The sequence below is a fragment of the Notechis scutatus genome, chromosome 4 (assembly GCF_049901735.1).
Source record: "Notechis scutatus isolate UNSWTSFEM ecotype Mainland chromosome 4, rNotScu1.2, whole genome shotgun sequence".
NCBI lineage: Eukaryota > Metazoa > Chordata > Lepidosauria > Squamata > Elapidae > Notechis > Notechis scutatus.
In genome coordinates, this window is record NC_142012.1 from 163,858,018 (window position 1) to 163,879,725 (window position 21,708).

A 21,708-nucleotide genomic window follows, 5' to 3' on the forward strand; every position below is an offset into this window, starting at 1 on the left:
ACATAGTGATTGCAGAGAAGTCAGGCAGAGTCTGAAATTCAGGCATGAAGCGTTAGGCTAACTTTTCCCCCAGGATATTCACCCGGATACTCCGTGTCCTTCCATAGCCAACAATATGCCACAAAGGTGTTTTTGGAAATCACCAAGGCTGGATAATGGGAAGAGCTTGTCCTCGGAACACTCGCAACCTTGGATAACTGGCCTGAACTGGTTTATAGGGTATGGAGTCACTGCAGTTGGTGTGAAGTCGGGAGTGGGCTGCTGGGGGCTTGCAGAGGCTTGGGAGACTCGGAGAGTCCCCAATAACCTCAGAAAGACAAGCAGCAAGGGAAAGCTCTTAATAGGTTTAATTGAACTTCTGGGCATTCAGCCAAGAGCATTTCACACTTGATAAAAGTGTTGCAAGCTAGATAAACAATCCACTCAGCGCTTGGGAGGGAGAGCCATTGAGAAAATCAGATCACATCACCTACAAAACATGTTGAACAAACATATTGAACAAAGGAGAGCTCATAACATGTAACAACGGAGAACTCTCTTGATATTTGTCCATATTACGGAGTCCTGATACGAGGGAGAGCACAAATCTTATAGGAAGCAGGATGCACAGACACCCCAATTATAGATTTTTCACTGAGCTTTTCTACACCTCTTGGTGGCTCCAACTTAAATGTCCTCAGCAGTTTGGTAAAAAAGTTGAAGAACTCAGTCTTTGCTAGGAGTTCCCCCAAGCAGGCACGAGCTCCTGGACAGGAGGAGGAGGAGGAGGAGGAGGAGGAGGAGGAGGAGGAGGAGGAGGAGGAGGAGGAGGAGGAGGAGGAGGAGGAGGAGGAGGAGGAGGAGGAGGAGGAGGAGGAGGAGGAGGAGAAGAAACAAATCAGCAATAATCCATTTTGCCTCTATCCATTAACTATTTGCTCCACTTTGCAATGATTGTATGCATTTGAACCTGGTGGGTGAAGTTCTCCTCCTTCAAAATGTCAGGGAAGCATCCACGGTGGGTTTTTTAACTGCTAAAATGCTAGGCTTCGTTGTGCCAAAGGTGCTTTTTCGAGAGACAACTGGTCTTTCTGGTTTTTCTTTGAAGACATTTCACTTCTCATCCAAGAAGCTTCTTCAGCTCTGACTGGATGTGGGGAATGGAAGGATTTATATTCCTTGCAGATAGCTGGCCACTCTTTCAAAGACAGGAAAGTCCACATTTTGGACAGAGCGGACCTCTGGTTTGAAAGAGGGATCAAAGGAATGGTATAGGGCAGTGGTGGCTAACCTTTTTTGGGCTCCTGTGCCAAAAATTATGCGCACGCTTGCACACTACCAACACCCAGAAAGCAATGCATGCATCCCCACACCCCCTACGTGTGCACGTGCAATTCTCCCAAAAGCTCCTATGAGAAAAATAAAGTTAAAGTAGAACATCTGTAATAACCCATTTTGCCTATTCGGTAACTGTTTGCCCAATTTTGCAATGATCCTAGAAAAGGAATTTGAAGTGGTAGGTGAAGACTTCTACTTTCAAGACATTAGGATAACATCCCAACTCTTCCCCTTCAAATGCTAAATTTGATTAGAGGTGAATATAGAGTATGTAGCAGTGTTCCAATATCTAAGGGGCTGCCCCCCAAAAAGAGGGTGTCAATCTATTTTCCAAAGCACCTGAAGGCAGGACAAGAAGCAACAGATAGAAGCTAATCGAGGAGAGAACCGACTTAGAACTAAGGGGAAATTTCTTGAGAGTTAGAATAATTAATGTTAGGAATATAAGTCACCGAACAGGTATTTGGGTTAGAAATATTTAAACCAGGATAGACATTTTAATACTGTCTATTTAAGAAAATGCAAAAACTGTAATTGGGTGTGGTTACTCAAACGGCCATAAGATGGAGCCAGAAACCTGGGTTGTTTTACTCTTAGTCTCAGAAGAGAATGTGTCTCAGTGAATCTCTGTTTCCTTCTGTCGGAGAGTATTGCCGTTCCTCCATTTTTTTCTAATTGACTGATATTCATGTTTTTGATGTAAGACTGAACTGTTTTTGACACTGGAATTTGTTATTAAATTATCCCTGGATTGAAAACTGACTGATTTAACTTGTGAATGACTTTGAACTGCCTATTTTGAACTTTGCTTTAAACCTTCCCAGAAGTAAAAACCTACATTTACTGTATAGTGTATCTGTGTGCTGTATTATTCAAACACTTCTCTCAAATACGTCTCCCTGTAGGTGCTCATTCTCCTAACAGGAAATTAACTCAACAATTAATCAGTGCCTCCAGAACAGTGGTGGGATTCAAAAATTTTTACTACCGGCTCTGTGTACATGGCTTGATGGGTGTGGCTTGGCTTGGTGGGCATGGCAGGGGAAGGATACTGTAAAATCCCCATTCCCTCCCCACCCCACTAACCTGCTTGCCAGCTCCATTCTCCTGTACAGGGCAACCAAAGAAGACCCAGCCGATCAGCTGGGACTCAGGAGGCAGAGAAGAGATGGGGGCAGGGCCAGTCAGAGGTGGGATTGGCCAGTTCTCCGAACTACTCAAAATTTCCACTACTGGTTCTCCAGAATTGGTCAGAACCTGCTGAATACCACCTCTGCTCCAGAAGTTGTGGCTGCTCCAATACTGGAGGTTTTTAAAAAGAGAGTGGACAGGACAACCATTCGTCTGAAATGTCGAACGGGGGTTTGGATCATAAGGCCTCCAAGGTGCCTTCCAATTCTATTATTCTGTTACGTTTCTGCAATTCATTTCATTGTATGCACTGTAGGAAGATTCATAAGACACACACCCCTCTGTATTTCTATGCCCCCAGAGAAGACAAAGAAAAACCACCCCTGGAAGCTAAAGCAATCCCTGCCTCCCAGCCAGAATAGCCTCAAGTATCCCCAATTCAAAGGTTGAGACAGGCTGGATTGACAAGATTAAGGATTAAGTCAGCAAACACAAAGCCGCACAGAATTTATATTCCCCACCTTTCCCCAAGGCTAGACTGGACCCTGACCACCACCCAGGAAACCAAATAGGGACAGTTAGAATACTAATCTAATCAAATAACCCCACCAGGCATCTCAATACCAAAGGTCCAAAAGGATATAAAAATCACTTCTACTCCTCATGCCAGTATTTCAGCTGACCCAGAACTGATGCTGAGTCACTTAGATTCTGATTCCTAAATAAATGGAAACTTCCCTTCCTGCAGCTTGCCTCCAAATTCATTGGGGTCTGCATCTATCTCCCAGATTGGAATCACTTAGCTAACAGATAACAGATAATCAGAGTTGGAAGGGACCTTGTAGGTCATTTCTAGTCCACCCTCTGCCCAAGCAGGAGACCCTACACCATTTCTGACAGATGGGAGTCCAATCTCTTCTTGAAAGTCTCAAGTGATGGTGCTCCCACAACTTCTGAGGGCAACTTCTGTTCCATGGGTTGATTGTTCTCACTTTCAGAAAGTTTCTCCTTGTTCCCAGTTAAATCTCTCCTTGTTCAGTTTCCATCCATTATTCCTTGTCTGGCCTTTCGGTGCTTTAGAAAATAGCTTGACCCCTTCCTCCTCCCTGTGGCAGCCCCTCAAATACTGGAAGGCTGCTATCATGTCTCCCCTGGTTCTTCTCTTCTCTAGACTAGCCAAGCCCAGTTCCTGCAACCGTTCTTTGTATGTTTTAGTCTCCAGTCCCCTAATCATCCTGGTTGCTCTTCTCGGCACTTTTTCTAGAGTCTCAACATCTTTTTTATAGTGTGATGACCAAAACTGGATGCAGTACTCTAGGTGTGGTCTTACTAAGGCTTTATAGAGTGGTATTAGTACCTCCCTTGATCTTGATTGTATCCCTCTGTTAATCCAACTTAGGGTTCCATTAGCTTTTTTGGCTGCTGCTGCACACTGCTGGCTCCTATTTAGCTGGTTGTCCACTAAGACTCCAAGATCCCTCTCACAGCTTTTGATTCCTAAATAAATGGAGACCTCCTTTCCCGCAGCTTGTCTCCAAATCCATTACTCCTGTGTCTTTCTCCCTGCTTGGAACCAGACTGGATTTTACTTCTAACAGTACCTAACCTATTGATTAAATAATGTTTCAAAAATATCATGAAGACATTTTGACTTTTTGTCTAGGGTAGGAAAATCCCATCAAGAATTAAAGATGGTACAGCCCTGATAACTGTTGGTCTCTGTATTAACAACCATTTTTCCTTATTTTGCTTGAATCTCAGCCTGTTTTCTCACCCTAGCCACACAGACACAAGGGCATGACTTTCACCACACCTCCGAATCAGATAATCAAACTGATTATCATTGGCTTATTGATAATGCAGTGCTTTCACGCAGACTTTGAACAGAATAAGGGAAAGGACTGAAGTATTTATCTTTGGAGATGGGTTTTTTTATTTTTTTATTTTTAATTATTACAATCTGGAGATGTCTTTTAATTAAACGTTGTTAAAAATTTCACAAAAAGCAGGACAATTAAAACAATATCAGAAAGTTAATAATGGGGGGGAAGTGTAGTCTTCCCTTTAATTATAAAACAAAACTTTTTGATAAATCTCTGACTCTAAACTCTTTTATTTTCATACCAAGTTTGTCTTCCCATAGTACCTCCTATACTATTTCACCTGGGTGTACTGGTTACGATTAGGATTATTATAATTAGATCAGTACATGCATTGCAGACAGTCTGTTTTATTGACTTTAGCTGCCATCTGCTGGTAACAAGACAATTTGGAATTGGGTGCTACAAGCACAGATTTGTTTAAATTGTGTACTTAACCTTATATACACATAATTTGGAATGTAAATGGGGCAAATTCCATTCACAAAAGGGAAAAGAAGTATTCGGAAAAATTAAAACAAGATATAATTTCCTTACAAGAAGCATGCATTTGAAATAAAGACATGAAATATTTGATTTGTAAAAACTTTGGAGATGAATTCATTTTGGCAGGATCAAACAAACAACAAACAATGGACTTGTTCTATAAATTAATCCCTAATTAAAACCACAGTTAAAAATAACCGGTGAGGTTGGTAGATTTATAGAAGTGAAAACTGAACTACAACTGAACAACTGAACTGAACTTGTTTTAACAAAAGGTTTTTACAGAATAACAGAATATTCTGTTATATTCTGTTATTCTGCTAAAACTTTTGTTTTGGGACTTTATGCACCAAATGAAATTAAAGATATTTTTAATAAACAATTTATGAAACAAAACCTTTTGTATTAGAATTGCTGCCTGATGGGTGACAGGAATGGTGCTATCCCTCTGCAATTGAATAGACTATCTGAGAAGAAAATAAACTAGAAGTTAACTAGAGTTAAAATGTTCATCAAATAAAAAAAGTGTGTGATAATTTTCCCTACCATTCAGGGAAAATTATCACAGACTTTTTTTAATTTGATGGATATTTTAACACTAGTAGATCGATGAAAACAAAAAATATTAATTCTGAAGATCGTACTTATTTTTCAGAAAGACACCAATTGTTCTCAAGAATAGATACGATAGGGATTTTGAAAAACATGGTTAGAATAGAATAGAATAGAATAGAATAGAATAGAATAGAATAGAATAGAATAGGAGCTGGAAGGGACCTTGGAGGTCTTCTAGTCCAGCCCCCTGCTCAAGCAGGAGAATCTATACCATTTCAGATAAGTGACTTTCTAGACCCTTTTTAAAAACCTCCAGTGATGGAGCACCCACAAATTCTGGTGGCAAGCTGTTCCACTGGTGAATTGTCCTCACTGTTAGGAAGTTTCTCCTTAATTCCAATTTGCTTCTCTCTTTGGTTGGTTTCCAACCATTGTTTCTTTTCATGCCTTCTGCTGCTTTGGAGAATAATTTGACCTCCTCTTCTTTGTAACAGCCCCTCAAACATTGAAATACTGCTATCACGTATTCTTCTTTTCTTTAGACTAGCCACCTGCAGCCGTTCTTCATATGTTTTCATCTCCAGGCTTTTGATTATCTTAATTGTTTTTTATTATTGTAGTATGGTTAATAGGATTGTGGGGATTCTAGTCTTTTTCCGATCATAACCCACTGAAATAGGTTTTTAAAAGTAATTCCCCAACTTTTAGATGGAGATCAATTGAAAAACTATTACAGAAAGACTGGAAATTTAAGGATTGTAAAAAGAAATTAACAGATGTATTTTTTTAGATTAATCTAAATGAGGTGGAGGACATGGGGCCTGGTGGGGTGAGAAGCAGGTCCCAGGCCTGCTGTTAGGGGAGGAGATAGGTTGGGTGGGTCACTGTGATCAGTCATAAGGGTGAACAACTACAGGGGCATTGCAGTAGTCGTAACTTTGGGACCAGGTCATAACTAGGTCTTGGCCAGTCCTGTAGGAGATGACCAGGCTGAGCCTGAGGGTGGGGTCAAATGCATCATCAGTCTGGAGATCTTATACCCCCAAAAGAGTCAATACAAACACACCTTGAAGTCTGTTGACCCTTATCTGGTGCCAATTCGCATTGATTGTTAGTAGTTCAGAGTCTTGTATGTAGTTTGCATGGAATAAACTTGAAGTGCTTTTGAATTCTGTCCTGGCTCTTATGTTACGTAGGGGGCATGCATAAGCACACCAACGTTCCTACCGTCCCTGTCCTATTGTTTCTTTTTTATTTTTCTTATATGTATCCATTTCATGTATCCATAACTACGTTTATACCTATACCTGTTATCTTATAACTGCTTAACAAAATAAAATAAATAAATAAATAAATCTAAACAGTTGCAAAGTGATCAGTTATAAGGCGAGAGCCACCTGTATTTCCTTCTCACTATAGCCTTCTTCGTAAATTACGATATTTTTCAGAGTATAAGATGCACTTTGCCCCCCAAAAAAGTGAGTGGAAATTGTTATGTTCGGTCGGTGGGTCCCAAGAAGAGGCGAGGCATGGGTAGTGAACAACAGCTCTTTATTCAGTAGCTAGATTCTGAGATAACTGCCCTAGCCGCGGCAGCTCTTTTTATAGAGCTGGCCACAGCTAGGCAGCCAATGACAGGTTTTTGAGCTTGCCGCGCTTGGTTTTGCCCAATCGCGGCAATCCCCATATGAGCCAATCAGGAGTGCTTATAACGTCTAATCACGGCCCGGCTATTCCGGACCAATAGGAATGCAGGCCTACAAGCCTGCTAATACGGAACAGAAATGTTTGTGTGTCTTATATAGTGAATGTTGACAAAGCTCCACCCACCCGCCAGTCCCCATCCTTCAGCCTCTGCCTTCCAGCCATTTGCCTTCTTGCAGCAAACAGCAAACAGCCTGGTCAGCTTCAGCACAGCCTGATTAGCACAAGCATTGTTGCATTGTTAATTGTTGGTGGGACGCCAACGATCAGCTGTTTCAGGCTGCAGGGATACCCATCACCTATTTCTGCCTCCACTCACTCCATTTTAGGCCTCCGCATCCCATTTTTGGCCTTTGCACACCCCATTTTCAGCCTCCGTGTGCCCCATTTTCTGCCTGTTCCGAGCCCCACCTCCTGGAAAGGGCCGAAAATGGGGCATGTGGAAGCCGAAAACAAGATGCAGAGGCTGAAAATGGGGTGTGCAGAGGCAGCAATAGGCAATGGCAATCCCTCAGCCTGAAACAGCTGATTGTTAGGAGGCTGCTTGTGTTAATCAGGCTGTGCTGAAGCTGAAACAGGCTGTTTGCTGTTTGCTGCAAGGAGGCAGAGGTTTTCCTCCCCAAAAGCTAGGTATGTCTTAGACTTCAGTAAGTATCATTTGGCAATCACAATTACTTTTCTGAGAATTACCTGCTCCAAAGGGAAGAAATGCATCTTTTTCTACAAAATTTCCTGCCTTGTCCAGAAAATGATTTGGATTGAAGTCTTCAGGTGCTTCCCAGTGTTCAGGATCCAAAAGAACAGAACGTAAGTCTGGAAAAATGACAGCACCCTGTAAAGAACAAATTAACATATTGAAACATCTAGACAAGCCCAACTGTTTCTGGTATTGGAAGAAATTTCCCCAGTTTGTTCCCAGCTGGGATACACCACAGACGCTGAGAAGAAATGGATGCAGAAGCCAGCTGCCAGAAAGTGGAATTCTTTTAATGTAGCAAGGCAAGAAACAAAAAGTGACACAGCTCAAGGTTCCTGGCTTGCAAACAGGTTGGGAGTTTGAATCTGAGCCTTTTATGCTTCATTCCCCTTTGAAGCTTCTGCAGCTTGATGGGTTTTGTTGTGTTTCTGATTGCTGTAGGTTTTTGTTTCCCTGCTTTAAGGGGTTTATCCTATCCGAGCTTTTGTGTTGTTGTTTTTTTTGTCTAAGGGTTAATTCTTTTGTCCTAAGGGTTAATTCCGTTAGGGCTGTGTTATTTTTAACCTGATTCCTTAAGTATTTTCAGGATCTGCTTTGTTATTTCTAATAATAGCTTTTGGCAGTCTGCCCAGACTTGCAATTATCTCTTGAGGGCTTGCCCACCCATTTTTGTTACTTTATATACACTTAATTTTGAAAACACTAGAAGATACAGCAGATTTTGGAATTAACAAATGGAACCTGTTCAGGTTTAATCCCTTTTGTAGCGGATGCATCTAGTAAATCCGGATTCAGTAGAAACAAGTTGAATAATTTGCAGTGTTATGTAATTATGCAAAAGAGATAAATTTAGATTTGGCAAATGTAAGCGGTTCATTAAGCATACATTATTGCAACTCTAGATTTTGTTTTTCTTCATTTCTATTTTAAATCCAAATCTATTTTTTTCTCCAATGTGATTTTCTTTGCCCTTAGAATTACAGTATTTATTATTTATATAAACATTTAATTTATAATTATATTCATTTAAGTATTTGTGCTTGCATAAGTATATATCTATTAAATTATATGTTTATACTCAAGTATATATTTCTATCATTTAACTTTCTTTCTCCAAACCAAGGAAGGATCTTTTTGAAGCTTCTCATTAAGGCCCATCACGTGCAGATAATATTTTGCTTTTGTTTTGAAGGATTATAACTCACTCTGCTTTTGCCCACTGGAATGAATATTGCAGAAGTATCTCTCCATATGGAGAAATCAAGAGGGGAATCAGAAAAGCCAACAGGCTGGCTTTATCTGGTGTTCCCAAAATGTTATAGGGCAGAGCTCTTTTTTATTTATTTCTTTATTTTATCATTATTATTTAAAAGAATAACAGAGTTGGAAGGGACCTTGGAGGTCTTCTAGTCCAATCCCCTACTCAGGCAGGAAACCCCATATCATTTCAGACAAGCGGTTGTCCAATCTCTTCTTAAAATCTCCAGTGTTGGAGCACTCCCACAACTTCTGGAGGCAAGTCATTCCATTGATTAATTGTTCTAACTGTCAGGAAATTCCTCCTTAGGTAACCCTGAGGATACAGATAAACCTCAAGGTGACCTTAAGGACTGGCAAAAAGAATGCAAAGGACCAAGCTGTCTGCAAGGAATATAAATCCTTCCATTCCCCACCATTCAGTCAGAGCTGAAGAAGCTTCTTAGATGAGAAGCGAAACATCCTCAAAGAAAAACAAGAAAGTCTTGAAACTCTTGAAAAAAAAAACATGTTTGGGAAGATTAGTTCTAGGTTGCTTCTCTCCTTGATTAGTTCCCATCCATTGCTTCTTGTCCTGCCTTCAGGTGCTTTGAAGAATAGATTCTTTGTGAAAGCCTCTTGGATTTCAAGCGTGGTCTTACCAAGGCATTATAAACAATTATTATTTATTTTATTTAAGTATAAACTTAAATAAAACGCGGAGGAGATTCTAACACAGGTAGAAGCAAATTACCCAGAGAATTGGATTACTACTGAGGACCTGTATACTGCATGAGTCATAAAGGGGGTTGTGAAAATATTTACAGACCCCTCACATCCTGGACATAAACAATTTCAACTCCTACCTTCAAAATGACACTATAGAGAACCACACACCAGAACAACTAGACACAAGAACAATCTCTTTTTCTCGAACGCCATCAATCTGCTAAACAAATAATTCCCCCTACACCAGTGGTCGCCAACCAGTGGGCCGGGGACCACAGTGGGCCGTGACAAAATTTTGGTGGTCCGCAGAGAAATGTCACCCTCAAAGCACCCTCCAAAGCAATTAATCCAGGCTGCACAGGAACACAAGGCTACGCCACCCACATGGCCCGCATAAACACAAGGCTTGCATCATTTGCATTGCAAGCAACACGAGGTAGTGAGGGGAGGGGGGAAAGGGCAGAAAGGGGGAGCTTGCCCCACTCGCCCTACGCGCCTTGCCTGGCCACCGGGTTGCTTCTTTCCACTTCTTTCTTCTGCTTTTGGCTGCACACAAGGAAAACAGCAAAAGTCTTTCTTTCTCCACCAGAAATGAGTCTTTGGGACCCTGCAAGGCATCCTGCTCCAAGAGGCTGTGCCAGCAAAGACTCATTTCTGGAAGAGTTTGCGGGAGAGAAAGAAAGACTTCTGCTCCTTCTGCTGCTTTCTTTGCATGAAGCCAAAAGTCTCTCTCTCTCTCTCTCCCCCTGAGAACGGAGCTGGAGACAGTATCCAGAGATCCCAAATAAAGAATGATCGATCGGTAGGAAAATGGGGTGGGGAATTTTCCTGCAGACTTTTTTGGGGATTTTCCCAGGGTCTCTGGTCTGCAGGATTTAAAATTATGAGTTTGGTGGTCCCTGAGGTCCAAAAGGTTGGCAACCCCTGCTCTATGCTGTCCAACTAGTTACCAAGTCTGCATTACTATTACTATTAATCTTTACACCTTTCCTATCTTTCCTATCACCCATCTCCTCCCACTTATGGCTTATGACTGTAACTTGATGCTTGTGTCCTTCCGATTTATATTGATTGTTTCCTAGTATGACTTGATTGCTTATTGTACCCTATGACTATCATTAAGTGTTGTACTTTATGATTCTTGACGAATGTATCTTTTCTTTTATGTACAACTGAGAGCATTTGCACCAAGACAAATTCCTTGTGTGTCCAATCCCACTTGGCCAATAAAGAATTCTATTCTATCCTATGCTAAAAAAAACAATATGTCTTTAGTCCTTCATGGTATGAATTGAAGCTATCTAAGGAACCACCTACCCACAATGTCCACCCATGCCAGCAAGAACGGTATACTGACATATCTTGCTGGATTCATACAATGCACTTAGTCCAAAGTAAATAAATCAGAAAACTGGAGTTTAGTCACAGAGTTCCTGCCTGGGTATGAAGCCCATACCATACAGATCCAGTAATTCAGAAAATCTAAAATCTATACCTTAGGAATGAGAAAACCGTTCAGATAAACATCCTGTACACATTGTCTTGGAAGCCCAAATAGAAAAGCATATTTTTTTCGTATGATCTCGTGAATCACAGCATTGGTATAAGGCAGTTTTTTCCGTTCTTTGTAAGAGATTGAGGGCGAAGAACCAAAAACTTCATTCATCTCCTGGTGAACTTTATCTGAGAAAAAAAAGGAAAAAATGTGAATCTTATTTCACAGCATTCTGTTTATTTACAAAAAGAAATAACATGAAGATTGAGAGATATTAATCTATATATGACTTGGTACAGTTGCCATTAAGAGTAACAGTAAACCTGAATATTAGTTGACGTATAGTGTAAAATAAAAGATCCAGCAATTGAATTGAACTTACAGGCAAAACTTGGACTTTGATTCTGTTTCATTTTAGCTTGCTTTGAGATCATAGATAGATGATAGGTAGATATAGAGAGATAGATGATAGATAATATTTATTTATTGTATTTATTTATTAGATTTGTATTGCCTCCTATTTGCCATGATAGATAGATAGATAGATAGATAGATAGATAGATAGATAGATAGATAGATAGATAGATAGATGACAGATAGAAAGGATAAAAAGGATAGAAAGGATAGAAAGGATAGATAGATAGATAGATAGATAGATAGATAGATAGATAGATAGATAGATATAGATAGATAGATAGATAGATAGATAGATAGATAAAGAGAGAGAGAGAGAGTGGTGGGATTCAAATAATTTAACAACTGGTTCTCTGCTCTAAGGACCGGCTGGGTAGGCATGGGTGAGTGATCATGTGACTGGGTGGGTGTGGCCAACTTGACATCACTCACATCAAGGGACCCCTTGCCTGGTCTCTCCTTGCCTCAAAGGCCTCAACAAGATACAATTTCCCTGTCTATTTACTACTACTGAACATCCAAAATACATATTTGATCCTATGTATATATGCCATATGTGTACATACATATTACATAGTATAGTGTGTGTATAGGCACACAAAAAAGATACATTATCTACTACAGCTGTGTGAAAAAGTCCTGCACACTTTATGGTTTACAGTTTACGGTTTATGACATTTTTTGGATAGGCCATTGATTTTATACTTTATGCCCACTGCTATGCAAATATTGTTATATTTAAATAAATACTGGTGGTTTTTAAGTGAAAAGCATAAGCTTTTTGCAATTTGATGCTGTTTGGATGGGGATTGTGAATTTTCTTGCATGCTTACAATGACTATGAAAACAGATTAACTGATGCATACCCAGTGGCATACGTGTTGCAATTACTAAGGCCAATGCTAGTGTTTTGTTAACATTTTTATTGTTTGTGGCCCTGAAAAGGACCGTTTAGGTAACCAAACATGGTTACTAATATGAAATTGGCCAGCCCTTATTGCTTATCACCTAAATTCTTTCTCCATATTTTTATGTTATATTCCAGGAGATCTATCTTTGGCTCTGTTGTTGTGCTTCTTTTCTTTCCACTTCCTTTGAGTTCTCTGTTTTTCTATCTTTCTTCAAAAATACTAGGAGATGTTAACGTGTGCACCATTTTTCTTTTGGCTCTGCTTTTTTTTAAGGTAGGGAAGAGGATCAGTGGAGGTTTCTCCTCCCCCCCCCCTCCCAGTTTTGAGGGCAAGGTTTTGTTACATTTCTCTTTTGAGAGAGGGAAAACAATTATTTAAGCCTCATTTTTTATTTGATGTGACTCATGCTGTCATGGAATAATTTCAGCTCCACAGCTGGAATTGTCACTTTTTTTCTGTTTTAACTTCACCCACCAGTCACTCAGGATTGAAGGGAGATGATCTACAAATAAGCCAAGAGAAACCAGATTATCTAGATCACTTTTAATAAATGATTCATCCATAAGACTATCAATTAATGTGGATTTTGGGAGATTAATAAAGAATGAAGGGTCCAGATGGATTTGGGATTATAATTTTTAATTAATTAGAAGAATCTTTCTGTTTGAAATGGTGATGGTGATTGGTATTATCAACATGAGAATGAGATCTCAAAGATTTGACACTAGAGGGAGGCAGAAGATAATAAATCCTTACATTATAATAATTATAAATTATAATAAATCCTTAATACCAATTGAGACAAATGGTTGTCCAATCTCTTCTTTAAAATCTCCAGTGTTGGAGTCCCCACAGCTTCTGAGGGCAAGCTGTTCCACTGATTAATTAATTAATTAATTGATTGATTGATTGATTGGTTAATTAATTAATTAATTAACTGTCAGGGAATTTCTCATTAGTTCTTGGTTGCTTCTCTTCTTGATTGGTTTCCATCTATTGCTTCTTGTCCTGGCTTCAGGTCAGAGGTGGTATTCAACAGGTTCTGACCAGTTCTGGAGAACCGGTAGCAGAAATTTTGAGTAGTTTGGAGAACCGGCAAATACCACCTCTGACTGGCCCTGCCCCATCTCTTCTCTGCCTCCCGAGTTCCAGCTGATCGTCTGAGTCTTCTTTGGTTGCCCTGCACGGGAGAACAGAGCTGGAAAGCAGGATAGCGGGGTGAGGAGGGAATGGGATTTTGCAGTAACCTTCCCCTGCCACACCCACCAAGCCACGCCCACCAAGCCACACCTACAGAACCAGTAGTAAAAAGATTTGAATCCCACCACTGCTTCAGGTGCTTTGGAGAATAGATTAATCCCCTCTTCTTTGTAACAGCCCCTCATAGATTGGGACAGTGCTATCACAACACATTTCCCTAGTCCTTAAGAGAATAAGAGCCTGGGAAGGAAACTTGGAGGCCTTCTAATCCTGCTCAAGCAGAAACCCTATACCATTTCAAACAAATGGTTGTCCAATTCTTCTTAAAAACTCCCAGGGATGGATGGAAGACCCCACCACCTCTGGAGGCAAGTTATTCCATTGATTAATTGTCAGGAAATTCCTCCTATTTCTAGCTTGGGTCTCTCCTTAATTAGTTTCCATCCATTGCTTCGTGTACTTCCTTCAGGGGCTTTGGAAAATAGGTTGACCCTCTCTTTCTGCAGTCAAAGGTGAGCACTGTTATCAACAGACCTGCCATTGTCTAGCACAGTGATGGGGAACCTTTTTGTTGTGGAGTGCCGAAAACGTGAATGTGTGCAATAGCACGTGCGCCCGTGCCAGCACCCACAATGCAATGCGCGCCCCCCCGTTGCACATGTGTGTGCAACACCCCCGCCCTGCCCCCTTAACTGCACTGCACATGCGCGCGCCTCTCCGTGAATGCCCTCTCAGCTGATTTTTGGCCCGTTTGAGGCCGTTTTTGCTCTCCCGGAAGCTTGAGGAAAGCCTCTGCAGCCTTAGGAGGCTGAAAAATGGGTCTTCCGGAAATACTGGAAGTGTCCGTTTTCAGCCTCTGGAGGGCCTCTGGAGCCCGGGGGACCGTTTTCACCCTCCTGGAGGCTGAAGGGAAGCCTCTGCAACCTCGGGGGGCTGAAAACGGGCCTGTTTCAGCACTTCCAGTATTTCCGGAAGGCCCGTTTTTTTGCCTCCCGTAGCTGCAGAGGCTTCCCTCCAGCCTCCAGGAGGGCAAAAACAACTTCAAATGGGCCAAAAATCAGCTAGGAGGCACGCGCATGCGCAGTGCAGGTAAGTTTCGCTGGGGCTCATGTGCCCACACAAATGGCTCTGCGTGCCACATGTGCCATAGGTTCGCCATCATGGGTCTAGAGGTTGTGTTCTGTTACTCCCCACCCTAATGCCCAGTTTATTAGTGATCTGTGTAGTATGGCAGCAGGCAAGATCTGCTGTTGTAGCTAACCGTGTAAAAAGAGTAGTCCTTCTCAGATGGAGGCAGTCTAGATCAGGGGTGTCAAACTCTATTTCATTGAGGGCCACATCAGGGTTTTGTTTCACCTCAGGGGGCTGGAGTGGGCATGGCTGGGGTGGCTGTATCCAGCTCAATGTTGCTCCTGTCAGGGGCACCTGTAGTGGCCAAAGCACTCTGCCAGAGAAAACGGGCTCCCAAGCTCTGTTTTCTGCTGCGATGGCTTCCTGCAGCCCTCTGCCAGCAAAAACAGAGCTCAGGTGGGCTGCTGTATGGCCCTCACAAGCTCCATTTTCACTGGCAGAGGCACTGCGGGCTGGTCCTTTGCTGTTTCCAGGGTGGCCCTGCAGGTCAGATCTAAATACCTGATGGGCCTGATCTTGCCTGCAGGCCTTGAGTTTTACACCCCTTGTCTAGATGCAAATCCTCTGAGAAAGATCGGTGCTCTTTTCACTCCACAACAAATAAACCTTATTATTTCCACTAGTGCTGCAATTTGTCGTACCTTGTATATCCAAATCGTTTGCCATGAGAAGCATTGCACTTGTCAGGGAGGCGGAAGTTGTGTCTGTCCCAGCAATAAAGAGGTCAGCTATGCAGTGAGCCAAATTATCCTCATTATAAGTAGAATTGGGATCATCCTTCCTCTATAGATATTAACAAGAAGGAAATGTCATTTACAGGCATTTCCCTACAGCTACCAAACGACTTCAAACTAGCCTGTTCCTGCTCATGAGCTATGTTATCTGGGGAGGCAATAGTCCACTCTATCAGGATGCCACAAGGTTGCAAAGGGTGAATATACAAAGTGGGACATGATAATTGAGTGAATGCCCTATTGCAGTGACCTCCAACATTTTGGGCACCAGGGACCAGCTTTTTCCATGGACTGGAGGGGGCATGGTTTTGCATGCTGTGCCCGCATCTTGCAGATGGGATTTCATTTCTTTGCACAGCCTGGTTTCTGGCATGCCGAGGCCCAGTGCTGTTCCACGGACAAGGGATTGGGGATCCCTGCTCTAGAGCTGTGTTTCCCTACCTTTACAACTTCGTGGACCAGAAGCAATGGTGGTGGTGAGTAGACGGGATGGTTTCATACACACTCTGCCAACACTTCTGGGGCCAGTTCTGAATGGGCTGAGGGGGAAGAATTGAAGACTCCCTGCTCTACAACAGTGTTTCTCAACCTTGTCCCCTTACAGGTCAGGGGACTTGAATTCCCAAAATTCTCCAGTAAAGCTGGGAAAGAAGAAACACCTCTTTCCTCCATCTATTGAGAAAACCAAATGCTTAGAGTGGTGCGATATGACACATATACTCTGGAAAACGCTCCAAACCACAGAGAATCCCAGATATGGATAAAATACTGTATGATTAAGCCCCCATGAATTCAGACAGAAAAATAGACATTGGCAACAAATGGAGAATACATGGGAATGTTTACGAGAGCACTGACTTTTCCAGTCTGTCTTATCTGCATTTACTGGTAAAATACATTTCCTATTGTCGTGAAAACCCAGTTAGGGTTAGGGTTAGGCCTCCATGAATTCAGAGACCAAAATGGAGATCACCAATGAATTTGAAATGTATGGGTATGTTTAGAAGGACAGTGACTTTTCAAGTCTGGCTTATCTGCATTTACTGGTAAAATACATGGGAAAATCCCATTGGTGGGAAAACCCAGTTAGGGTTAGGGTCAGTGGTGGGATTCAGCCAGTTCGCACCAGTTTGAGAGATCAGTTTCTTTCTGAGCAGTTTGGTGAACTGGTTATTGGAAGAAATCACTAGGGCAGAGAACCGGTTGTTAAATTATTTGAATCCCACCATTGGTTAGGGTTAGGTCTCCATGAATTTGGAGAGTAAAATGGAGATCGACAATGAATGTGGACCGCATGGGTATGTTTAGGAGGGCAGTGACTTTTCCAGTCTGGCTTATTTGTATTTACTGCTAAAATACATGGAAAAATCCCATTGGTGGGAAACCCACTTCGGGTTAGGTCTCCATGAATTGGGAGAGCAAAATGGAGATCGGCAAGGAATTTAGCGCGCATGTGTATGTTTTGGAGGGCACGCTGACTTTTCAAGTCTGCCTTATCTGCATTTAGTGGTAAAATGCATGGAAAAATCCCATTGGTGGGAAAACCCAGTTAGGGTTAGGCCTCCATGAATTGGGAGAGCAAAATGGATATCACCACCGAATTTGGAATGCATGGGTATGTTTAGGAGGGCAGTGACTTTTCCAGTCTGGCTTATCTGCATTTACTGGTAAAATACATGAAAAAATCCCATTGGTGGGAAACCCACTTAGGGTTAGGGTTAGGCTATGAATTCAGAGAGCAAAATGGAGATCACCAATGAATTCAGAGCGCATGGGTATGTTTGGGAGGCCAGTGACTTTTCAAGTCTGGCTTATATGCATTTACTGGTAAAATACATGGGAAAATCTCATTAGCGGGAAAACCCATTCATTGGCGATATCCAGGAGTGGGCTGCTATGGTTTTGAACAGATTCGGGCGATCCTCTAGTTACGAGTCTGCGTGGTTTGGCGAACCACTAAATCCCACCCCTGGCTGGCCCTCTCAGCCACTCCTTATCTTACCTTGGCTGCGCCTACTCACCTAATACTTACTTTCGGATAGTTGGAAGATGCGGGCGTGGCACACCCGTGTCTCCCAACTATCCAAAAGTAAGTATTAGGGCAACTCCACCACCCTCATCCCCACCCAAGCTTAATTTTTACCTGTACACCCTGGATTGGGTGGGGTCTTCATCAGGGCTTATTTTGGGGGAGGGATAGGGCTTCTACTGGGCACATGTGTAAAAATCAAACTAGGACTTACTTTCTGAGTAGGTAGTATTTTGGGGGAAACACAGTATTTTTTTCTTTTTATTTCTTTTGTCCTTTTATGTCTTTGTAAGCTGTGTTGAGTCGCCGTGTGTGAGTAGGCGGCAATATAAATTTTCTAAATAAATAAGTAAATTGTTATCAAGGGCTACCTGTAATGATCCTACAGAAGATACGCTCTATAATGAGTAGGAGCGGTGTGCCAAGGCTTACTTTCTCCATTTGAAATAGATAAAAATCAATGAAATCCTGTGGTTCATGCAAATTCCTGTTCTCCTTATGCAGTATAATTTCCTTCCTGGCAAACGAAACTATCGTCTCCAGAGCAGATAGGGCAGTCTGGTGAGGGCCTGGCAGATGCTTCATGATATGTGGGAAACCCTCATAGAGCTAGAAAAGAGAAAGAGAGAGAGAGAAAATGTCTGTGGAGATTCTCAGTTGTCCATGCCATGCTTGTCCCAAGGATGCTTTTGTCAAGAGGCAACTGGACTTTCTTAGTTTTTCTTTTGAAGACGTTTCGCTTTTCATCCAAGAAGCTTCTTCAGCAGTGACTGGATGGTGGGGAATGGAAGGATTTATACTCCTTGCAGACAGCTGGTCATTTGCATCCTTTTAGAAGGTCGTTGAGGCCACTTGGAAGTTTATCTGTGTCCTCAGGGTCACCTGAGTGGTGATAATGGTGGCTGTAGTCTGCAATTTTTCCTCTGGCAATCCATTCCTACTCCCACACCATTCCAAGGGTGTCCATCCCAAATTGTATAGCTAAAAGTCTGCAGAGATGCTCAGTCATCCAGGTCATGATTGTCCCAAAGATGTGTTGTTGGTTTTTTCAGGAGGCAACTTAGGTGATCCTGAGGACACAGATAAACCTCCAAGTGGCCTCAACGACACTCTAAAAAGGATGCAAATAACCTGCTGTCTGCAAGGGGTATAAATCCTTCCATTCCCCACCATCCATTTTTTTTTCTTTTTAAGACATTTCACTTTTCATCCAAGAAACTTCTTCAGCTCTGACTGGACGGTGGGGAATGGAAGGATTTATACTCCTTGCAGACAGCTAGCCGCTCTTTTGAAGACAGGAAAGTCCACAATTTGGACAGAGCGGACCTCTGGTTTGAAAGAGGGGTCCAAGAAATGCTATAGGGTTTCCTGCCTAAGCAGGGGGTTGGACTAGAAGACCTCCAAGGTCCCTTCCAACTATTCTACTCTACTCTACTCTACTCTACTCTACTCTACTCTACTCTACTCTAGAGGTGGCATTCAGCAGATTTTGACCAGTTCTGGAGAACCGGTAGCGGAAATTTTGAGTAGTTTGGAGAACCAGGAAATACCAGCTCTGCCTGGAGATTTTACAAGATCCTTCCCCTGCCATGCCCACCAAGCCATGCCCACAGAACTGGTAGTAAAAAAAAATAATCGAATCCCACCACTGTTCTATTCTATTCTATTTTGAGGCCATCTATATCAAAACTGAACAGCCCTCTCTCAATAGAGAGGAAGGGATACGACATCATCTATCTCCAATAGTACAACACAGTCCTTTCCACAGTTCCAAGAAGGCTCCACAGCCATTTGAACCACTTAGGTGATCCTGAGGACACAGATAAACCTCCAAGTGGCCTCAACGACACTCTAAAAAGGATGCAAATAACCCGCTGTCTGCAAGGGGTATAAATCCTTCCATTCCCCACCATCCAATCAGAGCAAAAGAAACTTCTTGGATGAGAAGCAAAATGTGTTCAAAGAAAAAAAAACAAGGAAGTGCAGAGAAAGCACCGTTGGGACAAGAGAAAGAGAGAATCCAAGTTTCAATAACAAAAAAGGGTTGACAATTGAACCATGAACCAGCTTCTATGAATTATCAGAGCAAGCTCACCAGATGACCAGCAAAATTAGAACTAAAGTCGATGGAGGCAATCCACAAGAGATGCCTAAATGTAGTTCTCAACTTACAACCATACATTTAGTGACTGTTCGAGGTTACAGCGGCACTGAAAAAAGTGGTTGTTTTTCACTCTTACGACTGTTGCAGCATCCCCAGGGTCACGTAATCAAAATTCGGACACTGGGCAACTGGTATGTATAAGTCAAGGATGACAACAGGCAGGATCTCCAAATCTCCAAATCTCCAATTAAGTTTGTATGCATCTCTCTTTCTGTCTCTCTCTTTCTGTTACTCTGTCTCTGTCTCTCTCTCTTTCTGTCTCTCTCTTTCTGTCTCTCTCTTTCTGTCACTCTGTCTCTGTCTCTCTCTCTTTCTCTCTCTTTCTGTCACTCTGTCTCTCTCTCTCTCTTTCTGTCTCTCTCTTTCTGTCACTCTGTCTCTGTCTCTCTGTCTCTTTCTGTCTCTCTCTTTCTGTCACTCTGTCTCTCTGTCTTTCTTTCTCTCTCTATCTGTCACTCTCTCTCTCTCTCTTTCTTTCTCTCTCTTTCTGTCACTCTGTCTCTCTGTCGCTCTTTCTGTCTCTCTCTCTTTCTGTCACTCTGTCTCTGTCTCTCTCTCTCTTTGTCTCTCTCTTTCTGTCACTCTGTCTCTGTCTCTCTCTGTGTGTCTCTCTCTGTCACTCTGTCTCTTTCTCTCACTCTCTTTCTCTCTTCTCTTTCTGTCACTCTGTCTCTGTCTCTGTCTCTCTCTTTCTGTCACTCTGTCACTCTCTCTCTCTCTTTCTGTCTCTCTTTCTGTCACTCTGTCTCTGTCTCTCTGCCTTTCTGTCTCTCTGTCTCTGTCTCTCTGTGTGTGTGTGTGTTTGTGTGTGTGTGTACAGGTAGTCCTCGATTTATGACCACAACTGAGCCCAGTATTTATGTTGGTAAGTGAGAAATTTATTAAATGAGTTTTCCCCTATTTTATGACTTTTCTTGCCACATTTGTTAAGTGAATCACTGCAGTTGTAAATTAGTAACACATTTGTTAAATGAATCTCATTTCTCCATTCATTTTTCCTGTCAGACAGTTGCAAAAGGTGATCACATGACCCCAGGCCCCTGCAAACGTCATAAATGTGAGTCAGTTGTCAAACATCCAAGTATAAATCATGTGACCATGGGGATGCTGCAATAGTCATAAATATGAAAAATGGTTATGAGTCACTTTTTTCAGTGCTGTTGTAACTTTGAACAGTCACTGTTGTAAGTCGATGACTACCTGTATTCTATTTTTAAAGCCACCAACTCACCAATGATAATGGGCAGAAAATTCCATGGTCACCTTTCTGTCTTTTGGCTCATGTTTGATTCCAAAATGGCTACCTTCAAGCTTAAGGATCAACTTATTTCAAAGGGTACAATATTACTGTTGTATTATATCATTCAAGAACGGCCAATATTTAAGTGAGATGGGTTTCTTTTAAACACCATCAGTCCATTGTTCTAGAAAATCTGAAATTAAGTAACTCAGATTGGGTAGGAGAAGGAAAAACAAAGGTACAACAACTTACTACGTAGAAGATACTGCTTCCAAATTTTAAGGCGATCGAAATGGCTTTCACTAACTCCAGGAAGTCTTGATCGTTGTTGGAAAAATGATGTCCAAAAGCAATAGCACAAATCACACTGCAAACTGATCTCACGATGGGGAGGAATGGGTCAAATGGCTGTCCTGAAAATAGAAGAATTTGTATTTATATTCACATTAATACTTCCTTTCCCAGTTATATCAAAACTTGGATGCCTGGTAGATCTTGTTAGAAATAAGTTGTCCCCACGTCAAGTTAGCTGGTACAACTTGTTCCATCCTGACCCAACCATCCCGAGTCAGCCACACCCAGTGAGCGACGTTGAATCAGCCACACCCACTATACCACACCCACCATGCCACACCCACCCAACCACGCCCACCTG

At 42.0% G+C, this 21,708-nt stretch overlaps 1 protein-coding gene across 1 annotated transcript in view; it reads right to left on the minus strand.

Moving 5' to 3' along the window:
* Positions 1-306: 306 nt before the first annotated feature.
* The window catches only part of LOC113426091 (cytochrome P450 2J2-like), a 36,875-nt gene continuing 15,473 nt past the window's right edge, over positions 307-21,708 (minus strand). Inside the window, exons 4-9 of the mRNA XM_026688423.2 lie at positions 21,306-21,466; positions 18,082-18,258; positions 15,528-15,669; positions 11,231-11,418; positions 7,764-7,905; positions 307-745 (exon numbers count right to left, since the gene is read on the minus strand). Coding sequence (XP_026544208.2) covers positions 555-745; positions 7,764-7,905; positions 11,231-11,418; positions 15,528-15,669; positions 18,082-18,258; positions 21,306-21,466 — 1,001 coding nt within the window. The 3' untranslated portion in view covers positions 307-554. The remainder of the gene's footprint in view (positions 746-7,763; positions 7,906-11,230; positions 11,419-15,527; positions 15,670-18,081; positions 18,259-21,305; positions 21,467-21,708) is intronic.